Raw genomic sequence first — 14,180 nt, 5'->3', positions numbered from 1 at the left:
GATAGATAGATAGATAGATAGATAGATAGATAGATAGATAGATAGATGGATAGATGGATGGGTGGATGGATAGTGTTGTCACCATTGATAGAATGCAAACTCCTTGTGGGCAAATACTGTTTCACTTTTGTTGTATTGTCAGCACCTACCATGGTGCATGGAAGATAATAGGCACTTAGTAAATGCTTATTGGTTTATGTGAGAGGTTTGGGCTAGATGTCCTCTGAAATAATACTAGTAATAATATTAAAATAATACTAATAATTGCTGTTTACATAGCACTTGCTGTGTGCCAGGCATTATGCTAAAATCTTTATAATTATTATTTCATTTGATCCTAACAACAACCTGGAGAGATAGGTGCTATTATTATTCCCATTTTACAGAGGAGAAAACTGAGGCTAAGTGACTTGCTCAGCTAATAGGTGTTTAAGACAAATTTGAATTCAGGTCTTCCTCACTCCATTTCCAGCTATCTGTGCCATCTAGCTAGATCTGCAATGCTATGATACTATCGTGATGTGATACCATTGTAATACTGAAGCTCCTTTTCCGATACACAACTCCTGGCTGGCATCTTGTAGGCTTTTCTTTCACAGAAATCCTTGTTAGCGATAACCTTCTTCCCCTCCAGATCAGTCTTTCCATTGCCCTTTGGGCCAGCCAACAATTGTAATTCTTTAGAGGTTGTGCTGGTCCCTGATTCACAGCTATAACCTTACCAGAAGAATTTTCGCGTTGAAAAGATGGAGTTGTCTTCCAGGGAGTGGCCTACAATTATTTGAACTACTGCCCCATTTCCCAAATCTACTCCATCCTCCTTTCCATCTCCTGTTCAGTTTGAGGTCCGTCTCATTGCCCATCCCATGCCATATTGATTCTTTATTTCCTTTTTTTTCCTTCTCCCACTGCTTACCCTGCATCCCACACCTAGAGGCTCTTCCTCTCGGTCTAATTCCCACCAAGGTGTTAGCTGATGATATCAGAGGTGTTTTTCCTCCAAAGAAACTATCAAATACTAGACTCTTGGAGTTTGAAGAGTCTATAAAAATGAGAGGAATGCATTGCTAATGGAGTATTTTAAGGCATCATGACAGTTAATGGGGGAGATCCACTCTGCTTCCCAATCTTACCAAGGTTGGGTCATGGGCATATCCTTAGCAAAGCACCAGTCCCTATCACCATAAGATCATGCAATAGTCATAGAATGCTAGACTGGGACTCAGAGACATCTAGGTTCGCATCCCACTTCAATAGGCTTGACATAGGTTTGACAGAGGACAAATCACTTAATTTCGCCAGTTAATCAGTTTCCTCATCTGTAAAATAAGAGGGAATGGACTTGATGACATCTGGGGTCTCTTTCAGTTCTACATCTGTGATCCAATGATTCCTCTCCTAAAAGGTACTTACTTATAGGATTATAAGGCCCTAGCTGGAAGGGGTTTAAGAGATAATCTAATCCAACCCTCTCAGTTTATAGATGGGGAAATGAGGCCCAGGGAAGCAAAATGATTTGGCAAAGGTCCAACTGATAGTAAGAGAGAGGGTTAAAATCTAGGTTTTCTGACTTAAAATATAGTTCTCTTTCTATCATATCATGCTGTTTCTTTCTTCCCATTCACAGCTGGCCTCAGAAAAGCAATGTCCACCTCACCTCTACCTTGTACCTTGTGTAGAAGAACATTTTCCATCAGCTCATTACTTCTATGCTGACATAACTATAATGATAACTACCACCATATACGTGATTTGCCCCTTTATTAGAACCCAGGAAGAGCACCTATAATGCTGACATACCATTCATTGGGTTATAGAGAGCATTAGTTAGCTATCCGTAGTAGAAAGTCAGCATTGTATAGTGAGAAGAATGATTTGGAATCAAAGGACCAGAATTGAATCCCAGATGTATTGATTTCTGTGTGAATCTGGGCAAGTCATCTGCCTTCTCTGGGCCCCTATCCCCTCATTAATAAAAGGAGAGTATTGAGTGGAATGATTTCTAAAGCCCTTTCTATTTGTAATAGCTCATGGTCCCATGAGATATCCACCTTGGTCATCCTCATTAATAAAGTGCAATCAAAGCACCCACATTTTAGCCCTATCTACAGAATCATCATGCCATCATTTTCCTAGCAAAGGGCAATCTTATTGTATGACCTAATACCTCATTGTAATGTGTTGAATACTTAATGGAAAAGATTCATCATTCCTAGGGGAAATTGCTTTTTCCTATGAGAATCTCCAGTGAATCCTTTGAGACTAACTGCCTATAAACCCCTAAAATAGCTTCCATACCATGACAAATTCAACTTATTCCAACAGATGTCTTCAAAGATGAAGCCCTTTCATGTAGGAAGGCTACAACTAGAACTTTATATTCCCTGTATTTAAAGTTCCTATAATAAGGCTACATCTAAGACTATCCCACCAAAGAACCATGTGAATGAAAAGAGAACCATGCACTCTACTAAAGGAAAGGATAAACCAATGTTGAATCCGTTTCTTGTCAGAGTGTTGTAATAGGCAGGAATTAAACATCTTTGTGAATCAGATCCATACAGTAAAAGAAGTATTAGAGTAGGAGACAGGAGAAGCAATGGGACTCAGTAGCTAGAGTACTGGGCTTAGAGTCAAGAAGACATGAGTTCACACCTAACTTCACAGGCTTACTGGTTATGTGACCCTGGGCAAGTAACTTAACCTCTGTTTGCCTCAATTTCGTCCTTTGTAAAATAGTGGTGATAAAAGAACCTCCTCCCTAAGGTTTTGTGAGTATTAAATGAGAAAGAAATTGTAAAGCACTCAGTGTTACTTATTCTCCATCTTCTTATTTAACCTCTCTCTGTCTCTGTTTCCTAAAATGTAAAATTGGGATAATGATATCACCTCCCTCCCAGGATTGTTGTGGGGATCAAATGAGAAAATAATTGTAAAATGTTCAGTAGTGCCTGGCACATAGAAGGTATTTAATAAATGTTTGTTGTCTTCCTTCCTTGGCAAGTCCCTTGCCCTCTCAGATTCCCTCCACGTCCCAGAGAGAGTCAGGCTAGATGATCGTTAAAGATTTCTTCTATCTCTAACACTATGATTCAAAGAACTAATGCAGATTTTGAGCTTAGATTTGAATCCTGACACTGAAAAAGGAATTATTTTCCCATATTTGCAGGGAGGAAACATAATGCCATAGAAAGAACATTGACCTTGACATCATAGGACCTAATTTCTGGGCAAGTCATTTCACTTCTCTGGGACCTTATAAAATGAAGGAGTTTGAATGACTTCTAAGGTCCCTTCCAGCTTTCCATCTATGCAGCTACAATCCTATGCCCAACAGCATCCTCCAAAAGCAGGACTTAGAGGAGTCTGCCACCACCCTGGGCCAAAGGCAGGATTTAAACCCAAGTACATTGGCTCCAGAATCAGGGCTCTTTCTGACATAATAATCGGAATCCATGTAATTGATCTGAGCATTAATAGTTTGTTTGTAATTAACTCCTTTCCTGAATTGACATGATTGATGAGTTAAAAACAAAAACAATTAACATCTACCTTCTGTTAATCTCATGGAAGACTCTGTACTACAAAAAATAAAATAAAATGATCTATTATTGAACTCTGGTCTTAGTTAAACACTCAGCAGAAACTCGGTTCACCCAAATTCCCCCATGCCAAAGCTCAGAATTGCTGAATTTCTGTAGGATAAGCCAACCTCATGCAGGAAAACTTGTAGTATAGTTTATCCTCTCTATCATTGCTCATGAGCTACAACCAAATCCAGGCACCCAGTCATGTCCTGAGTTCTAATTGCCTTGGACAGTCGAGGCACCAAACAGTAGCAGGAGTGACCCTCCATTGTAGAGGCAAGAAATATTAAGTCCTTTTAGCCATTTCTGTCTCAGTAGGAAGCCATCACTTGTTATTTGTGTGTGGATGTTTGCATTGAGATCTTTTGTATGGAAAAGCATCCAAATTGTTGATGCTGGAACCAGGAGTACTGAATAAACAGGACTGAGCAAAGCCATATGGCTTGGCAGAGTTTGGGTCTTCACTGGTTTAATTATTTCTAATTCCAAGGAGACCTGTCCAGTGCCTGTAGAACACCTTCAACTTGTGTACTCTCTCATCATTTCATCATCATTGAATTATTGCATCTACTTGGTCTATCCAACCCCTCCATGCAATTGCCAAAATGATTTCCCTAGAGCACAATCTGTCCATCCCTCTCCTCGACTCAAATACCAGTGCTCCTACTATCAAATATAAACTCTCCTGTTCATTATTTAAGGATCTTTACAACCTGGCCCCAAACAACCTTTCCAACCTTATTGTACATTATTACGCTCCTTCATGACCTCAACAATCCATCTCCTTTCACCCATCATCCCCCATACCTGGAATACAGTTATCCTTTCCACCATCACAGTTCCCCATCACTGTTTTGATATATAGCAGGTTGGCATAAGAAATTAAATGGGGAATTTTGTGGGAGTTTTGTGGAAGCTACAGATGACACTTGAAGGCCAGCAGATGATACAGAAAAAGTTTAGAAACTCAGAAATACATAAAATATGTGTATAATACAGTATAATATCAACATATTTTATCATTTAATGGAATAATAAATTAGACTTCTTCTCTGGTACGAAGGGATGGCCAAAAAATTTTAAGTGGATTTTCCCAATCACAGGGGTGCTGTGCCCCAACCCTGGCAGGGATAACTTTACATTCCTTCCTCACTTCCTTCTCTTAAATCCCTAGTTTCTTTCAAGACTCAGATCAGGCACCTCCTTCTGCACAATAGTTATTCTCCTTCCCATAGCTGGTGCTATGCTACCCTTCCCCAAATGTCATATTATATTTATTTTGTATATACCTGTATATGCATGTGTGTTGCTTTCCCTCACAGAACACGAGCTCTTTGAAGGCAAGGACTAAAGCTCTACTTTCGTCTTCATATTTCTAGAGCTTAGCACACTGCCTGATATACAGTAAGAGCTTAATAAATGCTTGCTGATTGGTTCGTGCTGCTTTAAAACTAAGTATATACATCCCATAAGAAGGTTTTAGTGGATTCCTTAGCCAATGCCAACCTGTACACTCCCTGTTCTCCTCTCTTCTTTTCTTTCACCTAGTAGTAATGATTAAGCAATTACTGTATGCCAAGCAACTGAGTACTGAGAGTATAAAGACTAAGAGCAAATCGTCCCTGCCCTCAAGGTATGCCTTTGTTAAAGAATTCTGACCTGCTAAGGTCGGAACAGAGCCTCCATTCCTACAAGTGAAAAAAGGAATGAATGGTTTCTCTGAGGAAAAGCCAGCTGCAAAGGTAAGCTTCAAGCACCAATTGCCCTGGGCTTTGAAGGGGGTGCTAGCACCTTATTACTCCTTCAGTCTCCATTCAGATACAAGGAGGCAAGACATTTCTTTTAAGAGCTGACACTGGATTTTTGACTTTTCACCCACAATTTTTTATATTTCAGCTGAAAGTCTGTAGAGCCAGTTTTTATAGGCATGAAATCATCTCTGCTTGCAAACTGTCTGCTACAGTGATTTCATTGCTATTACAGTAGTCTCTGACCAGCTTCACCTCAATGATAATATTTCTCTGAAACCAACTTTCCCCTCACCGTTTCTTCTCTACCAGACTATTTGCTTTCTTGTGCAGAACCTTGGAATTGGTCTCTATCTGAGCCTAAGCTTTCTGACTAGAGTGTAAGCTCCTTGAAAGCAGATACTCTCCCTTCCTTCCTTTATATCCCTGCTGAAACCCAGCATATTATTATATACATTAGTACTTGAGAAATGTTTGGTCAGTGAGTGGAGAAACCATACATGTTTTGGGGAAATCATAAAGAGTCATTTTTATTTCAAGATTTTGCTTAGAATAGTATTTTTTTACTACCTTCCCCCATAAGTAAAATATTTGGGTTATGATGTAGTATGTAATATAATGGAAAGATAACTGGCTCTTCAGGCAGAATATTCTACAAAGTACCAGGGTTCCAATCCCAATGTTGCCACACATATTACCAGTATGACCTTGGACATGTTCTCTCTGGATCCTCCCTAAAATAAGGTTTGGACTAGAGATCTCTTCCGGCTCTAAATCAATTATCTCATGACCTGGTGTAATGTAATACCAAGCAAAGGCAACTTCCCAGGTTCAAAATACCAGCATAGGTGCTCTCTATTTTATTCAGTAACAAACCCAGAACAGAGAAGATCAAAACATGACATCATTCAAGATACAGCATTCACTAAGCGTGATTAAATAATCTCCAAGTACTACCCCACCCCAGGACCTTCCAATCATTCAATCAATTACAAAGTCTCAGTTCTAAATACTTCTCCACCCCCTAGGCTATACCTTAATTAAGTCCACCACAAAGCCCCTCTTCTTCAAATGGAGATTAGTTTCCAAACATAGGTGAAGTACCTTCATTTGTCAATCACAGAGCACAATAAGGTCAAAAGTTCCCCACCCCTGGATCACAATTGAATCTACCCCAGAGTTACATCAAGTTTAAACACAGCACTTAATACCCAAATGGAGGTCTTTTCTTCATCTTGACAGGAGGCAAGTTCTCAGCAATCTTAGTTCCTGGGGAGACAAGGCTTAGCAAAGCCACAAGATACATTGCCAGTCCCTTCATGAATTTATCCTCTGTCTGTAGAACAGTCCTAGAACCCCTGAACACATTAGCAAAGCCCTCTCCCAGGATTTCTGTAAACATACAACAAGAAAATCCTTCTTCAGGGCTTCTGAACCAACAGAAATGCTCCCAGACCCCTGCAACAACAGCACTGTCCCTCACCAGTGGACAGTATTCACTCTGTCTGCAGGACAGTCTCCAGACCCCTGCAACAACAGTACTGTCCCTCACCAGTGGACAGTATTCACTCTCAACAACAGTACTGTCCCTCACCAGTGGACAGTATTCACTCTCTGTCTGCAGGACAGGCAGGCCTTCTTAGCGAACAGCCAGGTTCCAGGACTTCTTCAACAAAAGGACAGTCTTTCACCAGTGGACAAATCTGGCAAAATAACATCAAAACAGACAGACAAAGTACCAGCAAAACAGCCATGTCTCCTCAGTCCTTGGCAGCTCAGGGGGCAGGTCTCAAAAGTCCAGGGCAATTCAAAGCGGCCACCAGCAATTCTCTTGGTCTCTCTCTCTCCACGAGGTGCTGCTCCCAAAAAAGATCTTCCGCCTCTCTCCTGTCTCTCCAAATCTACATCACCAGCTCCTCCCACTTCAGGACTTTCTTTTCACATCAACAAGCCCATCCCACAGGTGGGATTAACAAACTCTGGGTTTTAATACAATCAATTTGAAAACCAAGCCAATACAGGGGAATCTTTAATTGCCATTACTATCACACCTGGCTATATTTATTTCTGGTTAAAATGTTGAGCCCATATTTCTACAAAGCTTGGCAATCCCTAACGTGCCTTCCATCTCTGGATCGCATGATCCTAAGTCTCAAGATGCCCTATCTTTGATAAAGCTCACCATGGCTCCATCACAGGAAGACTGGCAGTCTGCTGCTGCTTTTTCCTATGCATCCTGTTTTCAGTCTGGCTCATCCAATTGTAACTAAAAGCATCTACACCTCAATTCTCAGGTTGTTCGTCAGTTACCTCAATTTTCACAAAAGAGCTAAAGTCTATTTGGTTGTTCTCTGTGAGATTGCGAGGATCGTATGGGGCACTCGTGGAGGGCTAGTACCTCTGTTGTGAGGACTTACTGAGCCCTTTTCTGGACTGCTCTTTTGGGTTTCATCTGCCACCCGCCTCTCACTTATGGCTCCAAGAGGCTATGCCATGCACAGCAACCACACCCTGTCAATAGATGAGCTAAACCAGGTTGAGCTCCTAGAGCTTGGTCAGACCTCAGAGATGCCAAGGTCATCCATTGCATCCCAGACCCTTGCCCATTGTCTTTACTTTTGTCTTGCCACTGCACATTAGTGACTGGAAGAGAGAGTGAGGCTGATTATGTTGTGTAACTCTGCCTCACTTAAATCTAATTCATATGCAAGTCAAGACAGGAATCCATGATTTCGTAGGTCCTCTTCAAAAGCAAAGGATGAACAACAAGATTGCAAGCTCTTTGAAGGCAGGCTTTGCTCATCATAATTTTCACCTAACAACTTAAGAGGTAAACAGCTAAAGAAGAGGTCAAGTCCTCACAAGAAGGTGACCTAGATTTGTCTGGCCTCTGACACATACTTGCTGTAAACCCCAGACAGGACTCTCTAAGACTAAATAGTGGAATATTTGCAGATCTGTATCGGAGGCAAAAATTTCCTCAGCAGGGGACTCCATACATAGTTGAACTCATAGGGCTAGACTTCTCTACCAAAAAATATCCCCACAGTATCTATTACTAACCCTAGTGGAATTGAATACATTTTTTGTTTTGGAGACCTTCCTCTTTCCCATTTGTTGGTGCCCCACCTGTAATGTTAATGGTATATAAGATCTTCCCTGCCCATTAATAAGCCTCATGTAGAACCCATTAAGGGAAGCTTGCTTAGGGGAGACTTGTTTGTAGGAAGGCTTTCACACCTTTTGCTAATTTCTAATTAGGCACTGAGTCAGGAGGATTGTGATGCCTTCTGACTCTGAGAATGTATATATACACTCTGAGTTGGTATTTTGCTTTGGGGGCTAGCTTATGAAAAAGGAGCTTATGAGTCAAGATTCTCAGTGGCCATATGTTTAGAGCTCTCCAACTGCTCAGCTCTAAAGGCTCTCTTGATCCAGGGATGTATGTAAAGTATATAGTTGATTCAGGCAGTCAGAGCCCTGTCTGTTGGTCTTTATTTCTCTGCTTGTATTTTCTCTGTATTTCCTCTGAAGTTCAGAGTGCTGAGTTTTCCCCAGAACTAGTGAATATGATTTAAAAAGATTGTTGACCCTTTGAACAGCTATCTTCCCTAGTAAAGCAGATCTAAGAACGTGTGCTAGCAGCCATCCTGGGTATGCCAGTGTGGTTGCTGTTATACGACAACAAAAAATCACTCTATCTTTGCTTTACACAACATATTTTTACATATCTAACCCTCCTCCTCAACTATGTACCCGTCAATCATTGACACTAACTTTCTGTTTCCCAAACAAGACATTCCTTCTCTCAGCCCTGGACTTTTCACTGGCTGTCCCTGTGATTCTCTTCTGCATGTGCCCACCTCCTGACGTCCCTGACTTTTGTCAAGTTGCAGCTAAACTCCCTCTTCCTATGGAAAGCCTTTCCCTCACCATGTTCTTATATACAAGTTGTCTTACCCATTAGACTAGAAACTCCTGGAGGGCAGGGATGGGACTGTCTTTTGACAATCTTTGTATCCTCACAGCTTAGCACAGTACTTGGCAGATAGTGGATGTTTAATCCATGTTTACTGGCTGACTGGCTAGCTGTCTACCTCTACGAAGAATGTAAGGTTCTTGAAAGCAAGGAGCATCCTTGGACCCACAGTACTTTGCACTTCATGAATATTGGTTGAAGTGCATCAAATAAATGAACAAACAAATCTCTTTCTTCCTTTCTTTGTTTCTTTCTTTCTATTCTTTCCTCTTTCTCTCTTTCTTTCTTTTTCTTTCTTTCTTTCTTTCTTTCTTTCTTCCTTTCTTCCTTTGTTTCTTTCTTCCTTTCTTTCTTGCTTGCTTGCTTTCTTTCTTGCTTGCTTGCTTTCTTAACTAATCCTAAATCATCCTTTTACCTCACCTGTATTAGGGAAAACCTACATTTGAGCCTGACCTCTTGTCATTTGCTGGCAGTGTAGAATTATTCAGACCTTCTGTTTCTTTATCTCTAAAAATGGAGAAGATAATACCTATCTACCAACCTCAACAGGTTGTTATGAACATCATCAAGCCAACCTTCTCAATTCATAGATAAGGAAACTGAAGCCCAGAAAATCCTAGTGGTAGCAAACATCAGAAACAGGATTTGAATTGGGGTTTTCTGATTTCAGTTCCAGTGGCCCTTCTACTGTCCCATGGTAGGATCACAGATGTAGAGTTGTAAGGAATTTCAGAAACTATGTCATCCAACTCCCTCATTTTACGTGTGGGGAAACTTACCCAGATAGGGTAAGTGGAAAAAAAGTAATGATGAACATAAGAATGTTATGCTAGCTATACAGGACTATACAAATACAAATTATTGTCTTGACAATTACTATTTTTTTTTCAAATTTAAAATGATTGATTAAATTGAATTCAAGCTTTTCACTTTCTGATCTCCTGGCTTACTTGAAATATTCATTATCCACAGAATCTCATCAGCATTCTGTTTTGTTTTGTTTTTATTGTTTCCAGACCCAACCCGCCTTCTGGTCCCCCCATCTAGTATGGATGTTACTGTTGGAGAAAGCATTGTCCTGCCTTGCCAGGTATCACATGACCACTCACTGGACATTGTGTTTACTTGGTCATTTAATGGACGCCTGATTGACTTTGACAAAGATGGTGACCATTTTGAAAGAGTAGGAGGGGTAAGTATTAATATTAAACATCTAATGACAGTCAAAAATCTGTCCAATTTCCTAGGGTGACACACAAATTAATTTAAAAGCAATTTAAGAGAGAGTTAAAATTATTGCTTCCTTAAAAAAATGTATTTGAGAATTTAGTTCAGAGACTCTTTTCCAGGAAATTCTTAAGCATTTGATTAAGTTTAATTTTTTGTTTTATTTTTTGTTCTATTCATCTGGGCAATTTATATTTCTGTAAATATCCATTTCATTTAGATTGTCAGTTTTATTGGGCAAAATAGGTCCTAGTAATTTGTTTTATTTCTTCTCCATTGTTTGTGAATTTAACTTTTTCTTTTCTTTTTAAATCAAGTTAGCTAATGGCTTGTTTATTTTACTACTTTTTTTAAAAAGACTCCTATTTTTATTAATTCAATAGTGATTTTTCTTCTAGTTTTGTTAATCTCTCCTTCAGTTTTTCAGGATTTCTCATTCAGTTGACAAATTTGGGCTAGATGACCTTTAAGGTCCTCTTCAACTTTAAGATCCTAGGATCCTGCAATTTATCAAATTAGCTAATTTCTGGGGCTGCTAGGTGGCATAACAGATTAACATAACCTGGAGTCAGGAAGACTCATCTTCCTCAGTTCAAATCTGGCCTTTGAGATTTACTAACTGAATGACCCTGGGAAAGTCATTAACCCTATTTGTCTCAGTTTCCTCATCTGTAAAAAGAGCTAGAGAAGGAAATAGCAATCCACTGCAGTATCCTTGACAAGAAAACCCTGAATGGGGTCACAGAGAGCCAGACACAACTAAAATATGATTGCACAACAGATTCAGCAAATTGCCCATGGGGAGCTTCCTTCTATGTACTTAGTGTGTTGAGTAAGTTTATTAGCATCACCAGAAGTCATTAAAGATAATGCTTATAATGGCAGCATAGTACATTAGGGGCCTACTAGAAAGAGCCCTGGGTTTGGATCCCCAAAACCTGGGTTCAAATCTTGCTTTATCATTCCTATGCTAATCATGTGACTTCCACCTTGGGCAAATGCTCAACCCCAGTTCTCTCATCTATAAAAAAGACAGAACAGTAATGACTCTGTGTACCTCTTAATAAATGTGAAATCATTCTGAAGAAAATGCTCAGTGAATTGTAGAGCAATTTATAAGTATAAAGTATCAGTTTGTATTCTATGGGAGAGTATTGCAAAATGAATGCCAGTGAAATATCTGTAATATTTCTTGAGAAATTGCAAGGAAAGGGGATTGAAAATGTTGGAAAGAGCAGGCAAGTGTAAATTGAGAGAAATTAATAAATTTATCAAGGTATTGTTCTTCATACTTTTATTTCAAGTAGATGTACTAATAATCAGGTCTTTCCCTTATTCAAGGCTTCCAATACATATTCTCAAAAGGTTGATTGTTTTTTATAGATGATGGTCTCCCAAAGAAAATAAATTGTGATGAATTTAGGCATCAAGCCAGGCTCTTCTAATAGGGCTGAACATTCATTTACACCCCATTTAGGAGTAATCTATACATGACATTGCCATTGCCCCCCCCATCAGTTGTCAACAAACCAGGCATTTCTGAGCAATAGATGTAAATTTCAAGAAATAGGCTGGAAAGTATGGGACAGAAGAACATTAGCAACAGAGGAAACTGTTTCTGGGGTTGCAGGAAATGTATAAGTGGCAGGCAAAATTACCCTCAAGTCAAGTCCATTTTAAAACCTTTTAAAATTTCCTAAGTCAGTGTGCTGAAAATAATTCTGGTTATGCCAGACCTGTCACATTTTTGCAGAAAATTTTACTTTGTCTAACAAAAACAACCTACCTGTATATACCAATTTAAAGTTTACAAAGCACTTTGCAAAAAAAAATCGTGGAAGGTAGCACTGATAAGCACCCACAGAATAAATCAGGCTATAAATGGGAGGGGGAAAAACTGTTAATGAACCACCCTTTAATTTTCATTCTCATCCTAGCTCTATTCCCCATTGGCCCAACCCAAATTAAATGCCAAAATAGAAATCCTGAAAATCAATGAAGAAATTAACAAAATTGAAAGAAAAAAAAATGAATGAACAAATAAAACCAGGAGCAGGAGTTTTGAATAAGGGGGAAAAAAGTGACCTTTGCTGTGAAATGTTTCCTCTCTGAGGGGAAATAAAAAATGTGACACTTTAAAGTTTAATCTGCATTATTTACATTTTCTCCACCACTTTCTTAAGTATAAACAATAAAAAAAAAGCAAGAAATCAAGCCCTGATTCAGAACATTTATTGATTTCAGAAATGCTCACACTGAAATTTTAACAATTGACCATCAAGGGCCAGTTCAGGCTAGCTCCAGCATTCCCCTATATAAACCATTAGCTAACTTGTAAGAAGAAGAAATTATCAGCATCAAAAAGGAGAAATCAACAAATAAAGGGGGGAAAAGGATATAATTAGGAACACTTTCGTCCAGTTCTATGCTGGCAATAATTTCTTAATTGGGTTCTCTCCTCTGCCAGTCACTTCTCCACATCATGCACTCCTGTGCCAAACAAAGCTTCCTGAACCACAATCCTGATTGACACTCTTTGACTCAAACCTTTCAATGATCTCTGCCTTTCCCACTGCCAACAGAATATAAATTTCAGACTCTTTAGTCTGGCAGTCAAGGAGTTATATAGCATGGCCCAGACTTACCTTTCTAGCCTTGTCTCACACTGCTCCCCTGTTCATACCCACTTCTCCAAGCCAATTGGATTATCTTGCCATTCCTCCATAACATCACAAACTTTTTCTCCTCATGTGTTTGTTCACATCAATCCCTTTTCCTGGAATGGCCTACACTCATCCCTGACTATTGAAGTATACCCATTGTTCAAGTCCCAACTCAAAGAGTACATCTTTCTTTAAGCTTTCACTTATTCCTTTAACTGCAAGTGATCTCTCCCTCTTTTAAATCTCCTGATATAGTATTCTACTTTGTATTATAATTAATTGTGTATATCTTTTTTTTTCCTTACTAGATTAGGAGTTCCTTGAGGGCAGGAGTTTTTATTTATTTTGGTAACCTTCAAAATACTCTCATGGTACCTTATGCATAAGCATACCTAATAAATATTTGTCAAATGAGCAAACAAATGAAAGAATGAATGAGTGATTTCATTGGCAGTTTGATCTGAAGGGTTTTAGAGAAAATAAGTCATTCCTGTTTCATTCTATTATAGTCTATCTCAATCTCAAATGGTTCAAGTTTTGATTATAATAATATGAATGATGTAAAAAATTTTAATCACTGAATTGTAATTTAAATCACAGAGTAGAGTGTTTTTATTAAGATAAACTCCTTGGTGTTAAGTAATTTTCTTTGTAACAATTAAAATGGTAAACAAAATGGTAATTTGTCTAGTATAGTTAATTTGCCTTTAAAACTAGTGTGGAATCCCACCTTCCCAAAATATAAAGACAAAAAGAAAACAGTTTCATCTCTCAGGCAACTTAAGCTCTACCAGGAAGATACCATGTAAACAGAAAAATATAAATTCCACAATTTGAGAAGAGAGAGTTCTCTAACAACTAGGGGTCCAAGAGGTATTGTAGGAGCTGAGCCTTAAAGAAGGCTGAGGATACTAGGAGGTGGAATCAAGGGGAGAGAGAGAGAGAGAGAGAGAGAGAGAGAGAGAGAGAGAGAGAG

At 39.1% G+C, this 14,180-nt stretch overlaps 1 protein-coding gene across 3 annotated transcripts in view; it reads left to right on the top strand.

Annotated features, from left to right (window-relative positions):
- Nucleotides 1–14,180, top strand: part of CNTN4 (contactin 4) — a 598,977-nt gene that overhangs the window by 548,915 nt on the left and 35,882 nt on the right. For all 3 annotated transcript variants that reach the window (XM_069084072.1, XM_069084073.1, XM_069084070.1), the window contains exon 13: nucleotides 10,331–10,506. In XM_069084072.1, the coding sequence (XP_068940173.1) occupies nucleotides 10,331–10,506 (176 nt within the window). The remainder of the gene's footprint in view (nucleotides 1–10,330; nucleotides 10,507–14,180) is intronic.

Source organism: Petaurus breviceps, unplaced genomic scaffold (genome assembly GCF_028583685.1).
Source record: "Petaurus breviceps papuanus isolate PSGF00001 unplaced genomic scaffold, PetGlider_PUasm1.0 174, whole genome shotgun sequence".
Lineage (NCBI taxonomy): Eukaryota > Metazoa > Chordata > Mammalia > Diprotodontia > Petauridae > Petaurus > Petaurus breviceps.
The sequence above is the reverse complement of the archived record's forward strand: the minus strand, read 5'-3'. Positions and strand labels throughout refer to the sequence as shown.